This window comes from Sabethes cyaneus, chromosome 2 (genome assembly GCF_943734655.1).
Source record: "Sabethes cyaneus chromosome 2, idSabCyanKW18_F2, whole genome shotgun sequence".
NCBI lineage: Eukaryota > Metazoa > Arthropoda > Insecta > Diptera > Culicidae > Sabethes > Sabethes cyaneus.
In genome coordinates this window covers 143,878,861-143,903,161 of record NC_071354.1, presented here as the reverse complement: position 1 = coordinate 143,903,161, position 24,301 = coordinate 143,878,861, and the positions used below count along the sequence as shown (strand labels likewise).

Genomic DNA, 24,301 nt, shown 5'->3' with positions numbered 1-24,301 from the left:
TACCGGTTTTGCAAAACAACATTTACGGACTGGTTGTTCAACTTACTATACATTTGGTAAGCTGTACGAATGGAAAATGTATATTATTATGTAATTAACGAAAATAACATATCTCCTAGATAGCAGGTAATGGTACGTCACTCCTACATTCAAGCTATCGCTAGAAAATACTTCTATGTTTAATAATAGTAAATGCTCTCTTTTTTTTAATCCCTAAATTCAGGTAATATGTATGTTGTTTTGAATACTTGTGCTCACATATTTGACTTTCTACATAATTAATAGAATTAATTTTTATAATAAATCTACCATTAATGAAGGATGCGGTAATTTTGAATCTATTGTTATTGTTTTACTCTCTAACAATTAGAGCAAATCAGACTGACAGTATTGCTAACATGCAAGCGAGGGTCCATTACCGGTAAAGCAACCCTAGTTATCAATCGTTGTGTAGCACGTGGATCGAGAGCGGAATTTGCGTATGCCTTTATATTCCTCACACCATTAAGCTACGAATGACCATATTCTCTCTTTATTTTCTTGTTTATGTTTGCTAATAATGATATGACATTCATTCAGTTACTCCACCGCGCCGCGACGACCGACGGACGACGGGCCGACAAACTCTTTCGCCACGCCACGCCACGATATCGGGAGGCAGTTAAGCCGGTGTAGTGACCGCGAATAGACGCTTTTTTCGAGGCTTCTCCGAAGGCAACCTAGACGGTGTTAGTGAGATAAACAAATTTTCGGAGTCTCTGTACTTGATTCACCAAGACTCTTTCGATTTATCTATTCGGCCGGGCAAGGTGCTGCCCGAGTTGTTATCAGTTGGCGGTACTTGTGTGAATTCGCGATAAGTGATTTGTCAATGCAGTTCTTGTGAAGTTCTTCTGTGTCGTTTCGATTGATTGTGAAGGTGCGTTTTAAATCGAAGTCACTTGGAAAAGAAATGTGTTTCATACTTGGTACTAGGCCATAATTGGGATCAAAAAACATATTAATGGCATTCAAGGATCTAAAAATTCGTGATATTTAGTGATGTCCAGCGAACAAATATTTTATTGAATGCAAGGTTATCCCTTGTTACAACTTGCGAGTGACTCATCAGGAAAAAAACCTGAGTAGAAGTGCAAAAACCATCACCAATTATTGCGTGCTGAAGACAACAACGGTAGAAAAAGGTACACAGCATCGAAGGATTCCGGATTATGAATCATCTTAAGTGACTGCTACCGTGCACTGAAGAAAGCGACAATACTTTCGGAATATTGTGCTTCTATGGTCATTGCGGTGCTAAAGCTGCCATTGTTTACGCAATTCATCATAGCGCTGTGGTGTTTGATACTATAACAACTGAGTTCCAATAATGTGCAAAATGTGTACTTTTTAGATCCGTGATTGTCAGGGAGATTTTATCGATTGCTCTCACCTTGTTTGCAAGTTGCTATGATTTTTGCCGAACCGATAGCTTTGGTTATCTAAGTGTTTTCTTTTTCGGAGTTGAACCACGTGACATTGTTACACCCAAATTGAGTCTACCGTTGGAATTGAGCAGCCTGCCCAACAAGAATCCATCTGTTTCACACCGCGAAGTGTGTTTCGTCTTCCGCATGATCTTCTACTTTTACGGCGAAAATTTTTTACCGGCGACACATGGGATGTCAACATAACACAGGAAACAGAATTATTAGAACTGTTGACAATTGTGTTGAAAAAATATGAATTCATAATTTACTTGTACCGATTTCGAGGTAAACTAGTTGTTCAAAATAGTTACCGGAACGGGTTTTTAGTTTCAGTGTTATCAGTAACTAAAATTTATTTTAGTTAAGAGACAGAACATTTTGCAGATGGACAGTGGTTTCAATATTTCGATTAACCGAAGTAACTTACAAGAAATTCAACTATAGATGAAAAAAAGGCATCATAGGACTTAGTAGCGGCTTGTAAATTTCAACTCTCAAAAATAATGATACTGTGTGTACTGAGCAGAATAGTTACTCATGATATTATAAAAGACATTCCATTATAAACAACATTATAAACAACAAAATTTTAAAAGTTTTAGATATCTAGACACCGTTTATTCATAAGTCATGAACCCAGCATTGGGAACGATTATGATAGAAATCCGATCGGAAAATGAAATATTCGCCGCTTCCAACTACCAAGAGTCTCGAATTTTTCGAGTTCGATTAGTTTTTGAGTTTCGCAAAAATTTCTGTTTTATTTATATGAGAGAGATTTATATCCATATCCCCCTACCACAGGGGTGAGAGGTGTCTAACTATCATAAAATAAATTCAAGACTCCAAAATCTCCCACATGCCAAATTTGGTTCCATTGGCTTGATTAGTACTCAAATTATAAGGAAATTTGTATTTCATTTGTATGGGAGCCCCCCCCCGCCCCTTTCTTAAAAGGGGAAGGGGTCATAATTCATCATAGAAAAAAATTCTGCCATCTAAAACTCCCACATGCCAAATTTGGTTCCATTTGCTTGATTAGTTCTCGAGATAAGAGAAAATTTGCAATTCATTTGTATGAAAGCCCACCCTCTTAAAGGGGAGATGGGTCATAACTCGCTTTCTAAAGAGGAGAGGGGTCTCAATTCACCATAGAAAAAAACTTGCCTCCAAAACCACTTACATGTCAAATTTGGTTCCATTTGCTTGTTTAGTTCTAGAGTTATGAGGAAATTTGTTTTTCATTTGTATAGGAGCCCCCCCCCTCCTAAAGTGGGGAGGGATCCTAGTTCACCATAGAAAATATTCTTGCCTACAAAACCACCCACATGCTAAATTTGGTTCCATTTGCTTGATTAGTTCTAGAGTTAGGAGGAAATTTGTATTTCGTTTGTATGGGAGCCCTCCCCCCTCCTAAAAAGGTAAGAAGTCCTAATTCATCATGGAAAAAATGGTTGCCTCCAAAACCACCCACATGCCAAATATGGTTCCATTTGCTTGATTAGTTCTCGAATTATGAGGAAATTTGTATTTCATTTCATTTGGGTAGAAGCCCCCCCCCCCCCTCTTAAAGTGGGTAGGGGTCCTAATTCACCATAGAAAATATTTTTGCATCCAAAAACCTCCACATACCAAATTTGGTTCTATTTGCTTGATTAGTTCTCGAGTTATGAGGAAATTTGTATTTCATTTGAACAGGAGCCCCCCCTCTTAATAAAAACAACATCTGTACCACTGTACCCCTAAATAAAAACAACATCTGTACCACTGACGAACTGACATTACGCATAGAAGAAAATCCTTTGAAACACATCGTCCTACACATTCCGCTTACACACTATCACCCTTTGTTATGCATGTTCCGGAGTAACTTATATTTGTAGATTTTTATACTGTAAGGTGTTCACATTTATACAATCTTATATTCAGCACACAAAACTACACTCAAGTGCCGCGAAACTGCTGCGGTCATGTTGCGAAACGTACCCTTTGACGTAGGACCACATCTTTCTTGAAGGGTCATTCCCAAAAATCTCTCAAAAAGCTGTCGGTTTTTAAACTTAGCGATTTCCTGATCGATTTCCAATATTTTTGCAATCGACCGAAAAACCTTCTACGTGTCGAATTAAAATAAGGAAAACTATTGCTATTTTCTTTTTCAAATCACTAATTAGTGACAATTAACGAACCGTTTCAAGATCAAAATTCCCCATGCATTTTCTTCTTAATCCCCTTGCTTCACAGGCAGGGACGACAGTTCAATACACCATCGGTTTACTATGATTTCGATTACTTTCTTTTTCGGAAAAGAGGAATATCTGATGCGAAGAATGATCAATTGAGTGAACTGGAAAATTTCGATATAGACCAAAAAGATTTCGGACAGTGCACTGCTAGGTGGGATTCGAACCCACAGTCTTTCGATTGGCGCTCGACTGTTTTATCAGATTAAACTACCAGCTCCCGTTGTATCAGTTAGCCAGCCTAACATCTAGTTTTGTTATTATTCTCTCGATTCTATCATTCTGCATACGCATCACACATTCCTCTGTGACGGTATTATTTTTATGTGACTGCTCTTTGTTTCTACCACCGAGTAGATAGACTGTTATCTACTCTGTTAGTGTGACAGAAAGTCAGCGTGGTTGCCTCCGTCGCACAGGGGGACCATTCTGAAAAAACTGTCAAAAGTATTTTCTCGCCTTTCCTGACGTTTTTCAGCTTAGGTGTCTTCACAGAAGTTATTTAAGACACTCTTTTGCGTCTTGTTACTTCTTATTTTAATTCGATATTATGAGGATACCAAACTTGAAAAAATAGCTGCTCTTGCTGCTGTTGCTACTTCAAGATAGAAAAGCAGAATAAACTTACGGCGGTTGCGTAATTCTGCTTTCTTGACATGTAACGGTTTTTGAAATGACATAAAAAGAAAACCAAATCATTATAGTCATTCATACGCTGCTCGACTTCTGAGCTGATCACAGTAACTTTCTATTTCGAACTCAGCTTGGATCCCACGAGTGGTAATCCGACTTAAATATCGTCGTTTGAAAATTTATTTAACAAGCTCCACTTTCGATTGTTTTTTTTTTTTGCTTGCTACAAAGCCATGCCAATTCCGATTTTGAAACTTGATCTTCTGTTTTTATAAGACAGACTTCGTAGCCAGCTGTAAGAATGGATAATTGTAGGGCTAGTGCAACGATTCTATTGACTCTATCAGCCTCTCGCAGTCGACATTCGAACACGTGACGTCTAGGTTGTTAGACCAGTGTCGTACCAGAAGGCCAACTAAGAGGCTCACGCTCTTTGCTCGCTACATAACGCTGCAAACAGGCGACATAGGCAGTCATGGACTGGCTAATGTAATGCAATTTTCGTGCCTTGACGGTTGCAACCGCGTAATGAGAGAGCAGACAAGAGCGACTGTGTTCAGATGGCGAAGAATAGAATGGCATCTGCATGACAAGCTTGCTCTTTGATAATTGTCAGTGCGAATAATGCGTTCGCTAAATTCAGTATTTGAATTTTGGCTCCTATTAATGCCAATAACATAATTTTGAATAACTTGAATAACTGCGTTCGTGACGAAAATTTCTATTCTAAAATACTACGACTTTGGCAGTTTTTTCGTTTTTGGCATTGGCTTGACAAAGTACACAAAATACATACCAAAAATACGATACAATTATTTAGCATTATTACACATAACGCTGTTTTACGCCACACATAGGACAATATAGTGTAAAAAGTTTTCTTTAATATTCAAGGTTTCTAAATACGTAAAAACTCGCTTAAAGTAGTTCTACGCCAGCTACGCGGTTGTGGCTGGAACACAACCTTTCTGATTTTTGACGTAGGACTAAGTCTTACGGCAAGGTTTGGGATGGGGTATCATTCCAAAAAATCGAAAAATGCGGGCGTCACGAAAAAGTGAAAGATTTTGAGCGCTAATAGCTTAGTGGTTTCCAGGTTGATTTTAAATATTTTTACGCCAATCGATCGGAAAATCTTCTACGCATCCACACCAATAATGAAACCTTTTGATTTCAAAGTACGTACTAATGAAAAATTGAAAATAATGAAGTATTGTCCAACGGGAAATCCTTGCTTCGTGATTGGTTGGAAGATTCTTTACGATGATCTTTACCAATTTGATCAATTTGATATCAGTGCTTGGAAAGGAAACCAAAACAAGTGAAAAAGTTTCCTCGTCTCAACCAGATTTCCTAACACCGCGATTAAACCTAGATCAGAGTAATAACAACAAGCCAGTTGGACGGAACTAAAACTAGTAAAGGCTGGATAATTGATATGAATGTGGCGTGGATACTAGAAGAATGCGTCAGACGATAGCTGAAGAGTAGTAGGCTGAAACGTTGCGCGATATATTCATCAGTTTCATTATTTCACCGAAAATTTTCAACTAAACCTGAAGATAAACCTAGACCATTTTGATGTCCTTGCTTGGGAGGAACGCCAGAAAAAGTGACAAAGCCCCCTCGTGCCAACAAATTTCTGACGAACGCGATTAAACCTAGTCTAATTTGACGTCTATGTTAGGGAAGTGTGCCAGGAAAAATGACTAAAGTTAATCATTCCAACAGATTGCAATTTTTTTATGGCGAGACGGTTAAACCTAGGCGAATTTGATATCCGTGTAGGAAAAGTGCAGTATCGCTGTAGTGTTCGGTTATAATATGATTCCACATCAAAACGCATATTTGCCGTTTCATTGGAAGTGTAGTGAAAAGTTGTGCTGTTGCTAAAATGGGATTGAATTGGCAAAGTCTCTTCAACGTGGGAGAACCATTGGTAAAACAATGTTAAATTTTTGTAAGGTAGCAGGAAAGCAATAGTTTGTGTTCTTGATTTTGTTAAATTGTTTTTAAATGCACATAGAACTAACTCTGAAATCTTTTAAGGATTGAACGTATACAATGTTACTACTATGATAAATGTTATATACGGCGCATGTAGCATGTACACATGCTGCATATAGCATATATACATAAAGAAACGAATGATTACATGCATGGATACTTGCCCTTATCCCTGCAAAACGACTTACGTAGTCCTGCGTCACCTACATATGGGGCGTGTCTTGTACACAACCCCTCTGATTGTTTTCGTTAACCTATTATGTCCTAGTGTATGTTATATCATACCCCGTCTTCAAAATCTATTTACTGCTGAATTTCAATAGTTAGCATTGGTAATATGAGCAATTCTCGCTGGAAACGGGACCACTACTGACACGAGGTCCTCAGATATTGGAACCTTTGCGCTTAATTGGTTTAAAATGGTTAAAAAATAAGACTTACACTTTTGATACCTCGTAATACTGGACCCCTCGTTCGCCAAGGGACCTAACAGTTTCAAAAAAAGTTGAATTTTGAGCAAACCTTGAGACCTATATCATGTGATATTTCATTATTTGCCATGAAACAACTAACAAATGGCCCGGTTCTGTAAAGAACTTTCAATGGAGCAAAATAATGTTTGGCGGCCATCTTGGATGTGGTCGCCATATTGGATTTCATCTAAAAATCTCCGTTTTCACCATGAGCCCCCCAACCGATTTTCCTTTTAAGACCACCATTGGAAAGCTGAGAAAAAATGCTAAAAAATCATTCATAAAATTGGGTGTGCGTTGGCATTATCTGAATAAAACGACCAGTTATTTGAAGGAAGGTTCACAATTTTCATATAATTTTATTGTGATATTTCCAAAATTTGCTATGAAACAAACTACAAACAACACGGATTTGTAAAGAGGAGAGATAGGGTTTACAAACGAAGTGAAAAAATCGGCGGCCATCTTGGATTTGGCCGCCATGTTGGATTTTTTCAAATAATCCCCGTTTTCTTCATGATCCCCCCAACCGATTTTAATTTTAAGACCACCATCGGAAAGCTGAGAAAAAATTCTATAAGAAACATTAATCAAATTAAATGTGTAGTGGCATTAAATAAACGAAACAATTAATTATCTGTATCAAGGTTTACAACTCTCATATAATGGAAAATTTTGCTACAGAAAATTAATTGTTTTATTTAGTTAATGCCATTGCACACCTAACTAGATAAATGTCTGCTGAAGAATAATAGAGCCGCCGGAAAGCATCGACTCCCGACTGAACTCTATAAAAATGACCAAGAACCGCCAGCAACAGCACTATACTGGCTGATTTCAAGGATTTGGGAAGAAGAGAAACTACCGGAGGAGTGGATGGAAGGCGTAGTCTGTCCCATCTACAAAAAGGGCGACCGGGTGGACTACCGGTAACTAGACTAACCGGACTACCGGTAATTACCGCATCATTACGCTGGTCAACGCCGCCTACAAGGTGCTCTCCCAGATTTTGTTGCGTCGTCTATCCCCAATAGCAAGGGAATTCGTAGGGCAGTATCAGCCGGGCTTTATGGGGGGCCCGTGCTACTACGGATCAAATTTTTACTCTCCGACAAATCCTTCGGAAATGTCGAGAGTACAACGTGCCCACGCATCATATTTTCGTGGATTTCAGAGCAGCATACGATACCGTTGAACGCGAACAGCTATGGCAGATAATGCACGAGTACGGTTTTCCGGAGCTACTCTGGAACGAGTGATGTGTTACGTGCGCGTTTCGGGGACACTCTCAAGTCCTTTTGAATCGCGCAGAGGGTTACGGCAAGGGGATGGACTGTCCTGTATGTTATTCAATATCGCTATTGAAGGTGTGATCCGGCGAGCGGGCATCGAAACGAGAGGAACGATCTTCAGCAAGAGTAGCCAACTCCTAGCCTTTGGAGACGACCTCGACATCATTACTAGAAACCGTGGTACGGCGGAGGCAATCTACGCCAGACTAAAAACAGAGGCTAGGAGGATAGGGTTACAAATTAATGCGTCGAAAACCAAATATATGGTAGGAAGAGGCTCCCGAGAAAGCACCGTTTGCCTCCCACGGACAGTGACTATTGACGGCGATGAACTGGAAGTGGTTCTCGAGCTCAACACAGTTTTCCCATCACTAAGTTGTACTGAAGTAGTCGACTGCCCCATCGCATGCTGCAGGAATCTCACGACTTATACATCTTCAACACCTTAATTAAGAATGTGGTAGGTTCCTCTGGTTGTGCACCTGATTTGCCTGATTTTTCCAGCCATGGGGATTCTTTTTACATCTTTTTTGTTTCTCTGTCACGATGTTTTGTTGCTCACTTTGTGTTGCATGTCTTTGGGGATGAGGAAAGTGGTGCCTCGTGGGTGGCAAAATCAGGAAGTGTGTGAGGCTCACGTAGTACCTTATTGAAGAACTCGGCTATCTTGGGATGAACCGCGACTAGCATCCTGTTCCAGAAATTGTATGTACGCCGTTTGGTGCTGGGGATGCTCTATTCTTGGATTTTTTTAAATAGCCCGCCCAGTTAGCTCCGAGATACGATGCTGGTCTAACAAGCCAGTCGTCGTTGGTTCGAATCGTCAGTAGGATCTTTACACTAGCGCCATAGTTTTCTTGTACTTTAATAGCCGTTTGCGGTCTGTCGATAAAGAAGGGTCAAGTTCTTAAGGACGTTTATATCCATGTCAGTGCTTTTTTCTCTTAAATAGAAATAATTGAAAACGTAGTACATGAGAGGTGTCGTTTATGTCTGGAAGTAAGTTATGTTGTAAATAAGACCTCGTTTGTATCTGGGAGTAAGGCGATCACACAGAAAATGGATGGAGAAATTTGACATTTAAGCTTTTCATTTATTTTCGAAACCTAGCAAATGAAAAGTAGGTGATAACAATTACCGTGCAAATATTTCATCTTTTATGAATCGATTGGTATGCAAGCCATTAAAAGTCTTACAGAATTGGCGGAACTATTAGCGTTCAAAACGATAATTTTGACGTGAAACTAACCTATGTCATAATTTTGGATTGACCCTGCAGACAGAAATTTGATGATTCTCGTTTTTTATCGTTCATTATCTCAGCAAATAATATAATATTAAAACCCATTGACTCGTACCTTTACGATAACTTAAAACTTGCCTATTTTTGGTGGAAATTTGGCTTCGCATAATCTAAAAAAATCTATAAAATTTTGTATATTAACTCAATGTTGTTCACTCCACAGTAAGTTCGAAAGATACAATTCAATTACAACGGGCCGGGTAATACCACAATGATAGAATAAATCAAATATTTTCCTTCCTTCAAAGTGCTATGTGCACGTTTATTCAGAGTACAAAACCTTTTGCTAGAGAATGACTCACCACAGAGACAGAGCTAATGGCCGTTTAAAAGTTCTAAGCTTCCAAGTGATCAGTCCAGTCAGTCCCTCAACCGGACGGACAGTCGGATTGATTGATGCGTAATTAACCGAGTTCCACCTTCTCACAGATTGAACCAGATGCCACACCATGGAGCACCGTGCTCGTAGATTCCAACAGTAGCAGTCATTCTCGTACCGGTCTCTATCCCTACGCAACAGATAAATGAAATCGTACGTGCCGTGCCGGAGAGCCGTCCAGTGCTGAACAAAAGTGCTAAAAAGTGAAATTCAAAACAAACACCACATTCGTACCACCACCGTCACCGTCATCGTAGTCGTCATCATAAACACTAGCAGCAAACGATAACATTTCCATTCAACAGGTGGCAAAATGACGAAACAATCAATAGTGTCTGTGATATTAGCGTCTGTAGTGCTCCAGTTAGTGATAGACGGTTACGGATTCAATCTATCGCCACTGCCTAATTATGTGTTCAGAGAGCCGCAGCTGCAGTCCTTCATGGAAAAGGTGCGTTCGTCGCTATTCGGATTTGCGCTCACGTTGAGGCCCGGAGGGTAAGTTCTTTCCTCTTTACTCGGCATCGTAAATTATCATGACTAACCGCAAAAATACTCGGAATTTCCGGGGGATGAGTTTGTTACGGGGCTTGATTGACATTCGATTGGTGAAATATGTCGCAAATTGACTCACTCTCCATGCCGTTCCTTTTGTCGAAGCCACCATGCACTTACTTTTGCATCAAACGTGCCATTTCGCAGTTTGTATGACAATGCGCGTTAGAAAAAAAAACCGCTCTGATAAACCATGCTCGGTGGAGTTCAGCTGAAATCGGTTGAAACATTGCATTAGTTACACACCATCATCGGTCATATCTTACGAGTTTGCTGCATTTTGCACTTCCTTCTGTCACTGTCCTACGGCTGGTGATAGATAAGCGGAAGTGTGGCGCTGCATTTATATTTGCTGATAGACGCACGCACGAAGCCTCGCTTATCGTTTTGCATGTCAGTCTTAGACCAGGGAGTGGGTTGTTTAGTTTTGCAAGTTAATTTTTGTGTTCTGCAGATAAATTGTTGTTTCTAATAATCAATGCAGTTGATCATGGAGCTGCTACAGCGATGGAACATTAAATAGTGGGGATATTGACGATATTGATATTTTTTTGGTAACCTGATAACGACGACACCCCATCAGCCATGTATACGTTTTCCACAGGGACGGTTGCCATACGTACGATTGCCATACAGACGAATGCCATAATGTATGTTCGCCGTAATGGACGGAAGCCATAATGTACGTTTGCCATAATTCATATTTTTGGTATGGAGGCTCAGAACTACACTTCGACCAGTTCAAAGCTTAAAGGACCAGCGCGACCAAGTCGCAAGAGGCCTAATTGATTCATTTTATAAAGAGTATTTCGATGTGAGGAGTAGGGAAAACTAACGAAGGAAAACGAATGGACCTAGACAGATGTGATTTCTGCAGGGGGGGCTTGCAATAAATCCTACCAAAAGTAAAGCGCTGTTCATAACAAGCCGACGTCGGCTTGCAATTGGATTTGTGCCTCGTGATGGACGGTAAAAAACGTCGGTGTCGTGCATCGTGATAGACAGTAAAAACGTCCAGTGGTCAGACAGTGCGTACAATCTAGGTTACATATTCCAGAGTGATCTACAGACGGTTTGCTATCCCAACAGTGCGGGAAGATTTACGCAGGTCTACGTATGCTATACTCCTGTATTTCTGCTGCAGCGGTCGAGATTAAGCTGAAACTTTTTAAATCACTAATCCTGTCGCACTTTTTATTCGGGGGTATCTTCCTTGTTCACCTTACAAACACTACACTACAAATTACGCCAATTCAATGTTCATTCGAGGTGTTATAAATTGAAATAGTTTACCTCCCATTATAAAGCACTCATCATCGGAAGCAATTTTCAACCGGGGCTGCATAAACTTTTGGAACCGCAGTTAGATTAGGTAGTAAAATTATTTTGTAAGAAATTATCAATATTACAATAACTGTGACAAGCGGAAGGTAGTATTTAAAAAAGATTTCACCTTACGCTACTAGAAATAAAGCAAATGACAAATGACAAAAAACACCATCTTTGCAGGGTAGTTATCCGGTATTCTTGTAGCATGTCCTCTCCATCGTATCCATCCAGCTTTGGCCGCCTTTTGCATACTGGGTTCGCCATAGAGCTGTGCGAGTTCATGGTTCATCCTCCGACTCCATACTCCGTTCTCCTGTATGCCGCCGAAGATCGTTCGAAAACTCCGAGCACTCGCAGGTCCTCCTCGAGAATTGTCCGTGTTTCATGCTTGTAAGGAACAACCAGTCTAATGAGCGTCTTGTACAGGGTACACTTTGTACGGGGACTTGGTACTTAGTCTGCTCGATCGCAATTGCTTGTGAAGCCCATAGTATGCACGACTTCCGCTGTTAAAACGCCTCCGATTCTCACGGCTGGTATCATTATTCGCCGTTACCAGTGAGCCAAGGCAGACAAGTTCGTCGACTACCTCAAATTAATCGCCGTTGATCATTATCGTTAGCCTAAGCGGCGTCGGTCGGCCTTGGTTCCGGGGACCAGCATGCACTTTGTTTTGGATGTATTTTACATTTAACCCAAGCATTTCTGCTTCGCGCTTTAGCCTGGTGTACCGTTCAGCAACCGCCACAGGTGTTCTGCCGGCTGGTGAATGGCTATAACAGTGTAACCTGACCACTTTCAGTTATAGCAACTCTTATCCCTACCTCCTCGTGGTGCCAGCTGGTAATACAAGTCCCGGGAAAAACCAGAAACTCCCCTCTGGTTGGACCCGTGGTTGTAAACAGACAGGGAGAGAGGGACACCTAGACCTTAAACTTCTGGTCTACCAGGTGTCTGAACGGTCCGTTGGGACCCATTGGGGCCGATGCCAGTAAGGTTTCAACTTCGGTAAACTGGCGGCTATGTTATTGGACATGATTCGGACACGATATACAACACGACTTAGGGCTGGCATTTGCGACGAGCTCCCCTAGTAAAGTCACGTGATAGCGACTTGAAACGGCGAGGTGGCAAACGGTGCATGTGTCTCCGTCCCGTAAAACCTGGCAGGCCTTCAAGTACGTTCCAAATCTATCGACCGGCGACCACCGGGCGGGAGTAGGTTCAGATGCTTTTTCCTGATTTACGCCGATCTGGCTCTGAGGTGCAGTTGCCCATAAGGCGCTGCCCCAACCCTCGCATGGTTCTCCCTGTTCCATAGATCGCCATGGGATCATTAAAGCGACTACTTCAAATGGGTTTGGATAGCGGCTTGAAGGGGGACCCTTTAGAATCAGAATGAGTCTTCTAAACAAATTTACAGCAAGTGCGGATACGGTGGAAAACCCGTTCGCGAGGGGAGGCATCCAACGTTCTCCACCAAGGGTGGAGAAGGATGCAACCCGAAGTGCTAGTGTGGGTGGCAAGGGCAGCGGTACGCCTGCCACGCCAGACACAGCGATGAACGGCCCATCGCTAATCAAGGCGATGGGAAAGAATAGAGAGGAACTACTCAAAGTGGTAGCCGCGTCACAGCAGCTCGATTTAATCATCGAGTTCACGTCAGGTCGCGGCAATTTCTCCAAGGACCTGAAGCAGAGCTTGCTCATGCTTCGGAGAACCTTGTGTGCTGCGACCAAAGTGCATAACGACCTCGTGGCGCATGTAGGAGAGGTGAAGACCGTGAAGGCGTCGAAGTCGGTACAAACGGATGCCTGCTCGTTGACGGCGTGTCGCAACGTGGCCCTGGAAGCCACGGAGAGCGCTACCAACAGCGGTAAGGCATCTGCTAAGCGTCTGAGACAGTCCCCGGGGGATGGCACCCCTGGTGGACCAAAAAACGCCTGATCGGTAAAAGCCCTCAGGCTAGCGAGTTGGTGGAGCCAACTGACCAAGCAGTGGGAAACACCAAGACGGGTGGCCCGTGGATCGAGGTCACGGTCAAGCGGAAGAAAAGAAGAAGCTCCACCAAAAAGAAAGCTTCACCTAAACCGACAGGGAAGCGAGCGAAGAAGGGCGACGCTCTTATCCTGAAAACCGACGGGTCGAAATACTCGGAGGTTCTGAAGGCCATGAGAGGAGATGCCCTACTCAAGGACCTGGGCGCGGACGTGCGGAGCATCCGCCGCTCACGCACGGGCGAAATGATCCTTGAGTTGAAGAAGGACGCCACCAAGAAGAGTTCCGCATATAAGTCGATAGCGGAAGGAGTGCTCGGGGAGGGAGTGAAGGTACGTGCTCTCACACCAGAAATGACTCTCCAGCTTAAAAACCTGGATGAGATCACCGATGTGTGTGAGGTCGTACAGGCCCTCAAAGAGCAAAGTGGAGTGGTGGTGGCAACCGAGGCGGTTCGCCTGCGTAAGGGTCCTGTCGGGACCCAGGTAGCCACCATACGACTTCCGCTGGCGGACGGAAATGAAGCCCTGAAAGCTGCTAGGCTAAAAGTGGGGTGGTCGGTATGCCCACTAAGCGTGCTGAAGCAATCGGAGGCTTGCTTCCGATGCTTCGAGCACGGGCATAAGGCCTGGAACTGCAAAGGGCCAGATAGGAGCCAATTGTGCAGGAGATGTGGCAGTGCTGGCCATAAAGCAAGGGACTGCGCGGAGCCTCCCCAGTGCTTGATCTGTACCGGTAAAAGGGACGCAAATCACGTAACGGGAGGTCCAAGGTGCCCGGCTGGTGTGCCGGCGACCAAGCCACGATCATAGTGCAAGTGACACAACTCAACCTGAACCACTGCAGCACGGCTCAGCAGCTGTTACACCAAGCAGTTTCCGAGTCGGCAACGGACGTTGCCATCATCTCGGACCCATATCGCGTCCCTGCCGGAAACGGCAACTGGGTGTCGGATGGGTCCGGGACGGCGGCTATATGGACGACAAGCAGGTTTCCGGTTCAAGAGGTTGTGTCAACCGCAGACGAGGGATTTGCGGTTGCCAAAGTGGGTGGAGTGTTCTACTGCAGCTGTTATGCTCCGCCGAGATGGTCTATCGAGCAGTTTACGCGGATGGTAGACCGAGTATCAGTTGTGCTGACTGGTCTAAGGCCGGTGGTTGTGGCGGGAGACTTTAACGCTTGGGCGGTAGAGTGGGGAAGTCGTCGCACTAACCATAGGGGTCGGATTCTGCTTGAGGCTCTGGCAAAGCTCAACGTAGATTTGGCCAACGTCGGCACCACAAGTACCTTCAGTAGGAACGGTGCGGAGTCTATCATCGACGTGACATTTGGCAGTCCTGGTCTGATAGGAGACTGGAGGGTAGATAATGGCTACACTCACAGTGACCATCAGGCGGTCCGCTATGGTGTCGGTCAGATAACGAGGCGGCAGGTGGCGAGTAGAGCCAACACTCCAACCACCCGTGGATGGAAGACATCATACTTCGATCCCGAAGTATTTGTGGAAGCGATCCGGAGAGAGTGCGGTGATCGCGGTATGCCCGATCCGAACGCTGATCATTTGGTTGAGGTACTGTCGCGATCGTGTGACGCTACCATGCCTAGGAAAGGTCGACCTAGGTATGGCAGGTCACCGGCTTACTGGTGGACAGATGAAATTGCGGAACTCCGCGGAGCCTGCTTTCGTGCGAGGAGAATTATGCAAAGAGCTCGTTCGGACGAAGGCAGGGTTGAATGTCGAGTAGCACTTGTTGCTGCACGCGCAGCGCTTAAGAGTGGGATAAAAGCTAGTAAACGAGACTGCTTTGAAAGGTTATGTGCTAGTGCCAATGCGAACCCGTGGGGTGATGCCTACAGGGTCGTAATGGCAAAGACCAAGGGCGTGATGGCGCCCGCTGAGCAATCACCAGAGATGCTGGAGCGAATCATCGAGGGCCTCTTTCCGCGCCACGAGCCAAGGCCCTGGCCCCAGGCCGCTGAGTCGTCCCACGGCCGACGTTCCAGTATCTCAGACCATAGCGTAGGATGGTCGGCCTCCCAGCCGAACATCCAAAGTAACGTGGGCGACGGCGGTTTGGAAGTCGGGGAGGAAGTGACGGTTACGAACGAGGAACTCATCGATATCGCTAAATCCCTAAAGGTGAGCAAGGCACCGGGGCCAGACGGTATCCCGAATATGGCCATTAAAGCGGCTATTCTGGAGGCTCCCGAATTATTCGGGGCAGTAATGAATAGATGCCTGGAAGCTGGCCACTTCCCGGACAGATGGAAGCGACAGCACCTGGTCCTATTGCCGAAGCCGGGAAAACCTCCGGGTGTCCCCTCGTCATATAGGCCGATCTGTCTACTCGATACTGCCGGCAAGGTGCTGGAGAGGGTTATCCTTAACAGACTCGTACAGTACACGGAGGGTACAAACGGGCTGTCAAGGAACCAATTCGGCTTCCGAAAAGGCAAATCTACGGTGGCTGCCATCTTGTCTGTCACTAAGACAGCTGAGGTGGCAATCCAGCCCAAGAGGACAGGTATTCGTTATTGCGCAGTTGTCACGCTCGACGTGAGAAATGCGTTTAATAGCGCTAGCTGGGACTCCATAGCCAGCTCGCTTCGGAGCGTCCAAGTGCCGGTGTCGCTGTACAGAATTCTGGAAAATTATTTCCAGAATCGTGTGCTATGCTACAACACGGAGGAGGGTCAGAAATGCGTTCCAATCACCTCAGGGGTTCCGCAAGGTTCCATACTGGGCCCGGTGTTGTGGAACGTCATGTATGACGAGGTGTTGAGGCTAAAGCTCCCGGTAGGGGTGGTGATTGTCGGCTTTGCGGACGATATCACCTTGGAAGTCTACGGCGAATCTATCAGAGAGGTTGAGTTGACGGCTGCCCACTCTATAAGCATTGTTGAAGATTGGATGCGATCCAGGAAACTGGACCTAGCGCATCATAAAACGGAGGTTATTGTGGTGAACAACCGCAAGTCGGTGCAGCAAGCAAATATCAGCGTCGGGGACTGCACTATTTCGTCAACGCGGTCCTTAAAACTCCTTGGAGTCATGGTCGACGACAAGCTCAAGTTCGGGAGCCACGTCGACTATGCCTGCAAGAAGGCTTCCACAGCTATTTCGGCATTGTCTCGTATGATGTCTAATAGCTCTGCGGTATATGGCAGCAAGCGAAGGCTTTTAGCCAACGTGGTCCAGTCCATACTCAGGTATGGCGGGCCGGTGTGGTCATCGGCGTTAGGTACCAAAAGCTATCTAGCCAAGCTGGAAAGCACCTATCGTCTCATGTGCTTAAGAGTGGCGAGTGCGTATCGCACAGTTTCACATGACGCAATCTGCGTCTTAGCGGGTATGATGCCTATTGGTATTATCATCAGCGAAGACGTAGAGTGCTTCAACCAACGTGGAACTGGAGGCATACGGAGTACCACAAGATCGGCCTCGATGATCACATGGCAGCGGGCATGGTCTGATTCCACAAAAGGCCGGTGGACACATCGACTTATCCCGGAACTATCCGGATGGGTCAACAGGCGCCATGGCGAAGTCAACTTCCACCTGACACAGATTCTGTCAGGGCATGGTTGTTTTAGACAGTATCTGCACAAGTTTGGGCATGCGGAGTCCCCCGAGTGTCCGGAATGCGCGGACGTCGAGGAAACTGCAGAACATGCTTTCTTCATGTGCCCTCGTTTCGCGGGCGTGAGAAGCAACATGATGGCAGTTAGCGGACAGGACACTACTCCGGATAACTTAGTCCAAAGGATGTGTTCTAGCTCGGACGTCTGGGCTGCGGTCAATGCGGCTGCTACTCAGATCGTACTTGAGCTACAAAACCGCTGGAAAGCCGATCAACGGCGAATAAACAGCCTAACTACCATAGTCCAGTAGTTATCGAAGAGTGTGCGTTAAGTACAATAGTTCCTCCCTGAAGTAATACTGATAAGGTGGTTCCAGGGGGGATTGAGGCTGGAGACTCGAGTAGGGTTTTAGTGGGTCTGGATCTTCACGATCTTCACGGGATACCAAACCCCACTCCCTGAGCTGTCTTCTCAGGTGTCTGATAGCAGATTTCCCTACTCGTATAAAAAAAAAAAAAAAAAAAAAACAGGTGTTCTGCCAATAATACCCATGTCATCGCCAAAGCAGACGAATTGACTAGATTTATTGACTATGGTGCCCCGCGTGTTGATATCCGCTCGGTTCATAACACCTTGTAGCGCTATGTTGGGCAGCAGGTATGAGAAACCATGACTTTGACGAAGGCCTCTGTGTGATTCGAGTGAATTTGACAATCTACCCGAAATCTGAACATAGCACTGTATCCCATGTATCGTAAATTGAATCAGTTTGAAGAGCTTCCTAGGGAAGCTGTTCTCGTCCATGATTTTCCATAGCTATTTCCGGTCGATGGTATCATATGCGGCTTTGAAATAAACGAACTAATTGTGCGGGGGAAATCTGGATTCACAGCCCTTTTGCAGGGCTGCAGGATCCGTTGTCAACCGACCTTCGACGAACTCCATTTTTCCCATTTCCCAATTTTCCCCATTTTTCTACTCCTGTTATTGTTCCGTATCCCAAATTCTAACAATTGGCCGGTGCTTACAAACGGCCAACTCTTCTGGTCCCATTTTAATTAGTTCCGCTCCGATGCCATCTTTTCCAGCTGACTTGTTGTTTTCTTAGCTGCAAGATGTTCTCCTTAACTCCGCCTATCGTTGGGGCTGGCACCTCTTCCCCGTTTGTTGCACCGTCGAAATCGCTTTCCTCACCACCAAGGCTCTCCGCCTGAGCGCCATTCAGGAGTTCGTCGAAGTGCTGGTTCCACCTATCGGTCACCTCACACTCGTCTTATCCGGACACATTTCGACTCGCGGCATAATGCCTTTGCGGGATCCGTTCAGTTTCTGGTAGAATTTTCTCGTTTCCAGAGAACGATGCAGCCGCTCCAACTCGACATATTCCTTTTCTTCCAGGTAGCGCTTTTTCTCCCGAAAAAGCTACATCTTGTTCTGCTTGTGTCTTTCCACATTCTGACGTGTGGCACTGCGCATGTTGGCCGCCCGCGCAGCGTTCTCCTCATCCATCACCCTCCTACATTCATCGTCAAACCAATCGTTCCGCTGATTCCGGGCCACATGCCCGATAGAGTTCTCCGCTACACTGCTGTTTGGCTGTTTTGATGGTGTTCCAGTAGTCCTCGAGAGGGGCTTCGTCCAGCTCATCCTCTTCCGGCAGCGCAGCTTCGAGTGAATGCGCGTAGTTTGCGGCAACGTCTGGCTGCTTCAGCTGCACGAGATTTAACCGAGACTGGCTTCGGTATCGAATGTTGTTCACAATGGAGAGTTTTGGGTGCATCTTGACCATCACTAAGTAGTGTTCCGAGTCAACGTTAGCGTGTTAGCGCTTCGATAGGATTTGACGTCGATAACGTCTGAGAAGTGCCGACCGTCGATCAAAACGTGGTCGATCTGTGATTCTGTTTGATTTGGTGAGCTCCAGGTGTACTTGTGTAGGATTCTATGATGGAAAAAGGTACTACTTAAGGCCATGTTCTTGTAGGCGGCAAAGTCGATAAGTCATAGGCCCATTTCATCGGTCCGCTGATATGCGCTGAAACTTGCAATCGCCGGTTTGTATTTCTCCTCCTGGCCGACCTAAGCAATGAAATCCCCAAGAACGAGCTTGACATCATGTTTTGGGCAGCGGCTGTATTCACTCTCCAACATAGAATTCATCCTTGTCGTCAACGGTACTTCTGAGTTGAAGGCTGTGCATGTTGATGATACTTATATTGAAGAATCGGCCCATGATTCTCAACCTGCACATTCGAGGATTGATTGGCCACCACCCAATCACCCGTTTCCGCATCTCGATCATCACTATGAAAACTGTACCCAGCTCGTGTGTGTTACCGCAGCTCTGGTAGATGATATGTCCACCTCTGAACGTACGTACCATGGAGCTCTTCTAGCACATCTCCTGCAGCGCTACGACGTCGAACTTACGACTCTTCTACACGTCGGAGAGCACTCGAGTGCTCCCTTGGAAGTTGAGAGATCGGCAGTCCCACGTCCCGAGTTTCCAATCCATAGTCCTGTTTTCGTCGCGTGGGTCTATTCCGATTGTTCCTGTGAAAATTTCCGTTTTCTTCGTTCCGTGCTTTAGTATTTAGTATTATTTAGTAGTATTTAGTATTTAGTATTTAGTAAGCCTGCTACACCATCCCCCTGTTTCGCCGGAGGGCCAACGAAGCTCGAAAGAGCCCTCCTTGCCTGTCGGCATACGACCTTGGCTTCCACCGGGGTTGGTTACCCGATCGCCACCAAAGTTGCTCGTATCCCGGCTGATACCACCAGAAGGTAGGGATAGGGGTTGCTGAATAAGAGGCTATAAACCACTGTTGGGTCTATTTTATGCCCACAGGTGCACAAGGCACCGACGGTACACATCATTCAGCTGTTTACCAGCCAACCGCTGCCAAAATAGAGCTTGAATTAAGTCTATCAACTTGAACCATCTTAAGCCACGAACCCAGATTTAGTGCAGGGCGAAGAATGTTCCATGATTTAAAACATTAAAAGAGTGGAATTCATAGAATGTTGTAGATATTTCCAGTTCTCGCATACACTTCGACCTAATAATGTTCAAATTTGAAATCTTTAAGTCTATAAAAAGGTCCATAGTATCAACATTAAGAGAAGGGACTGTACCTTTAAGCGATATATATTCGTAGTTCTACGGAAAGCCTGCGTTTGTGTCCTGAGGCACAGGCTACTACTTTTCTACTTTTTTGCACCATATCTTCATATTGGGCATCAATATCGATGCCCAATATAGATATCAAGACTAAAGGTTCAAACACATTTTGAAACTCACCGGGCTAATCACATATTCTTTCCTTTATTCTCCTTTTTCAGTGTTGTCGTGGGTGCCCCCCGAGCACAATCGAACCTCCCGTCGCAGCGTAAAATTAACGAAACTGGAGCATTGTACAAATGCCTGTACGCCAGCGGCGAATGCAGCCCGTTCTATGTCGATCGCAATGGAAACACCAACGAGGAAAAAGAAACGTTTGCTTACAGTTCGGAGAAAAAGGACTACCAAATGCTCGGGGCAAGCATGGACGGACACGGTTCCGACGGGGATCGGTTCGTCGTTTGTGCACCGAAAATAGTAACCGAGGTTCAGGACTACTATCTGTTGCACGGAATCTGCTACGACACGGATGGAACCGAGAACAGTCAGCCCAAAACGGTGCGTCCGATTTTTCCACTCAGGATAAAGGGTAAGTGCTGAGAAGCTGTGAAATTTCGTAATAAAAATAATATTAGCAAATGAATTTTGTTTTCAGATAAACAACTTTTCAAGCACGCCGGTGCTACGCACTACAACTATATGTATGGCGAGCAAGGTCTCAGCGTACACGTGGCCGAACACAGCGAAGAGATTCTGATCGGGTCGCCAGGTGTTTTCAATTGGCGAGGCACAGTCATTCGATATCGACGCTATGTGGGTGATAACATCACCATCAGCCGGCGTTCGGAGACTTCTCGGGGCCGTGATAACGAACGATCGAAACGGCAGATTATAAGCTACATCAGTGACGTTCCGAGTCCCTACTACACCCAACTGGACGATGATTCGTACTTTGGCTATGCAGTTAGCTCCGGGTTTTTCCAGGATCCTAGTAAGCTGCTGTACGTTGCTAGTGCTCCTCGGATGAAGCTGCAGACGGGTGAAGTGTACATTTTTGACATCGTTGATGCAGATGCTTTTCGTGAAACGCAAATCAAAATCCTGTACACCTTCCCGGGCCGACAGCAGGGAGAGTACTTTGGTTATGCACTGCTTACGGAAGATTTTAACGGTGATGGACTACCGGATTTGGCTGTTTCGGCTCCGATGAACAGTAAAGATTTTGATTATGAAAATGGTGCTGTGTACATCTTTCTCAACGAGGGTAATCTTAACTTTGAACATCAAACGACGTTATCCAGTAGTTACGAGCTAAGCGGGCGATTCGGAACAAGCTTGGCGAAAATTGGGGATATCAACATGGATGGGTTTAACGGTAGGTTGACGTAAAATCAATTAACTAAATACCTAGAGATTATCTTATTACATTGTCAACAGATATCGCTATCGGAGCACCTTTTGAGGACAATGGTGCTGTTTACATTTTCCTAGGATCATCGAATGGATTGCAAATAACTCCGTCACAAAAGCTAGTTCCACCGGAGAACGGCCTTATGGATCCATCGGCTCAGCCGATGTTTGGGCACGCGATTTCCCGTGGAGTCGACATCGATGCCAATGGCTATCCAGATCTGGCGATTGGATCGCCGAATTCCGAAACAGTGTACGTTTACCGGACCTACCCGGTGGTATCGGTTACCAGCAGCGTGAGCTCTTCGAAACGGGAACTCTCGCCGGAGGACACCGCTTTCCAACTGACCGTGTGCTGGAGCTACCAATCGGCGACCGCCATTCAGCATGATATTGGGTTTAACTACTTACTGAAGGTGGACGCACAGAATGGACGAGCTCAGCTAAGCGACGGCAACAGCTTCCTGAATGGGACGGGAAAAATTAACAACGATGACTTTTGTCAGGAATTTGACGTTCGAGTGAAACCATCGTTTGCTGACATCTACAAACCCATCTATGTTGACTTCAGCTATAACCTTTTGAGTCGTATTCCGACAAACAGTGAATTCTGCGAAAGTTGCGTTTTAATGGATCCAAAGTTGGGTAGTAGTGTAAGGGAAAAAATTTCCTACAAGACAGGATGCGCGGGAGAGACTTGCATTGCCGAGTTGAAACTGGATGCTGCTTGGGTGGATCTCACGTAAGTTAATGGTACAACATTGATCAATTTGAGGTATTAATGTAGAAAATTTATTTGACAGTTCACCGTATATTATCGGCAGCACTCGAACCGCAACGCTTCAGTACGAAGTACTTAACTCAGGAGAAAATGCCTTTCTACCCCAACTAAATGTAACCCTACCGTCTCAGCTGTCACTAGCCAAACTTCCTCCGCAGTGTAAACTAACAAATCTGAACGACGGACTGAACGTTTTGTGCGATCTAAACAACGGTTTACCGATGCGAACTGGATCGGCAACAAAAATGTTACTCGTTTTGGACATGACAAAGCTTGAAGGAAAATCTTTCTCATTCATTGCAGAAGTGTTCAGTACCAGCGAAGAGACAAACCGTGAAGATAACACACTAGAAACTACGGTAGCCCTTCAGGAGTTCAGTGAAATCGAAGTTATTGGCAAAGCGTCAACTACTGAAGTGACGCTAGAAACCCAAAGCGGTAAGATCAACATTACCTACCAGGTTCAGGTTGTAAACAACGGGCCGAGTAGCCTGCGTGACTTAACCTTTGCTTTGAAAGTACCGCTGGTTTACCATAAACCAAGTTCCGCAGATGTTTTGAAACTTATCAAATTTAACGACATCCAAATCAGTGGATATTACAACTACAAACACCTGGACTTTACCTGGACTCAAAACAACGTGATTCTGATCCCGAACGTTAAAGAGTTTTCTACTTCACCGCCAGAAGTCGATAACTATTACAAAGCTGGTCTTGACTTTGGCATTCTATCCGGAGAATCCAGCCAAGACCCAATGGGCGATAATCAAAATTCGTTAAGCCGTCGAAGAAGATCATCGAACGGTGCTGCATTTACCGACCTTCAATTTAATCGCTACACCAACCAGCTGACTCAGCAGTCACGATCGCGCCGTAGCATTTCGACCGTAAATCCAGTCATTCTAGCCGGACTTCCCGCTAACCGAACCTTAGCCTTTCACTGCGAGTCGGAGGCAATGATCGAGTGCGCAGAAGTGAGCGTCCAGATTGCCAACTTTAAACCGGGAAATATTCCAATCGTAATTAACCTCCTCTTCCAGTTGGATCTGGATCAAGTGGAGCAGAGTTTTCTAGAGCGCGAAGATATTTTCGCACTCCAAATTCTTTCCGAATTGCAAACATTTGAAGATGGCGACGGTCTAGGATTTAGTGTAGCGAAAAACAATCCCTTCACGGTGGTGTACAGGTATGCGACCGCCAGTACTCCGATCTGGGTCTACATCGTATCAGTTATCGGAGGATTGCTGCTTCTGGTACTGATTTCCTACGGACTTTATAAGGCCGGATTTTTCAAGCGAGCAAAGAAGGAGGAGATCGAGAAATTACATCGAGAGGTGAGTTCGCTTGGTTCCATTAGGAGGAAACATTCTAAATTGTTCTCGTTTTTTCGTTGCAGAGTGTTAGGATGAATCAACCGGAAACCGATGATGAACACTAAAACATCACACAACGTGTTCGCAAGAAGAGCTGGCAAACAAAAGCAAAAAACAGAGCATGTGAGAAAAGGGAAGCAATTTCCGAATAAACCTATTCCCTTTAAAACACACAGAACGTTACCAAATAGCATTTAGATTTAGTGAATCGACTGTAATTCAAAATAAGCCATTGCGTGTAGAATTTTCTACGAGTCTATTTTCATTGCGGATTTTTTCCTCGGAACTTGCCATAGACATCTAGAGTTAAGTTCATTATTATTTATTATGAAGAGGGCAGGACTTCTTTCAAC

The 24,301-nt window shown here is 44.8% G+C and overlaps 1 protein-coding gene across 2 annotated transcripts; it reads left to right on the top strand.

Moving 5' to 3' along the window:
• The first annotated feature begins 719 nt into the window (after positions 1-719).
• On the top strand, positions 720-24,284 carry LOC128733466 (integrin alpha-PS3-like). 2 transcript variants are annotated; one of them, XM_053827073.1, is made up of 7 exons: positions 720-919; positions 9,850-10,297; positions 20,606-20,973; positions 21,040-21,759; positions 21,822-22,536; positions 22,598-23,909; positions 23,972-24,284. In XM_053827073.1, exons 2-7 carry the CDS (start codon positions 10,113-10,115, stop codon positions 24,011-24,013), a joined length of 3,342 nt encoding a protein of 1,113 aa, XP_053683048.1. In that variant the 5' UTR covers positions 720-919; positions 9,850-10,112; the 3' UTR covers positions 24,014-24,284. The 2 variants fall into 2 exon arrangements, with proteins under 2 accessions (XP_053683048.1, XP_053683049.1); XM_053827074.1 differs by lacking the exon at positions 720-919 and adding an exon at positions 1,070-1,184.
• The last annotated feature ends 17 nt before the right edge of the window (positions 24,285-24,301 follow it).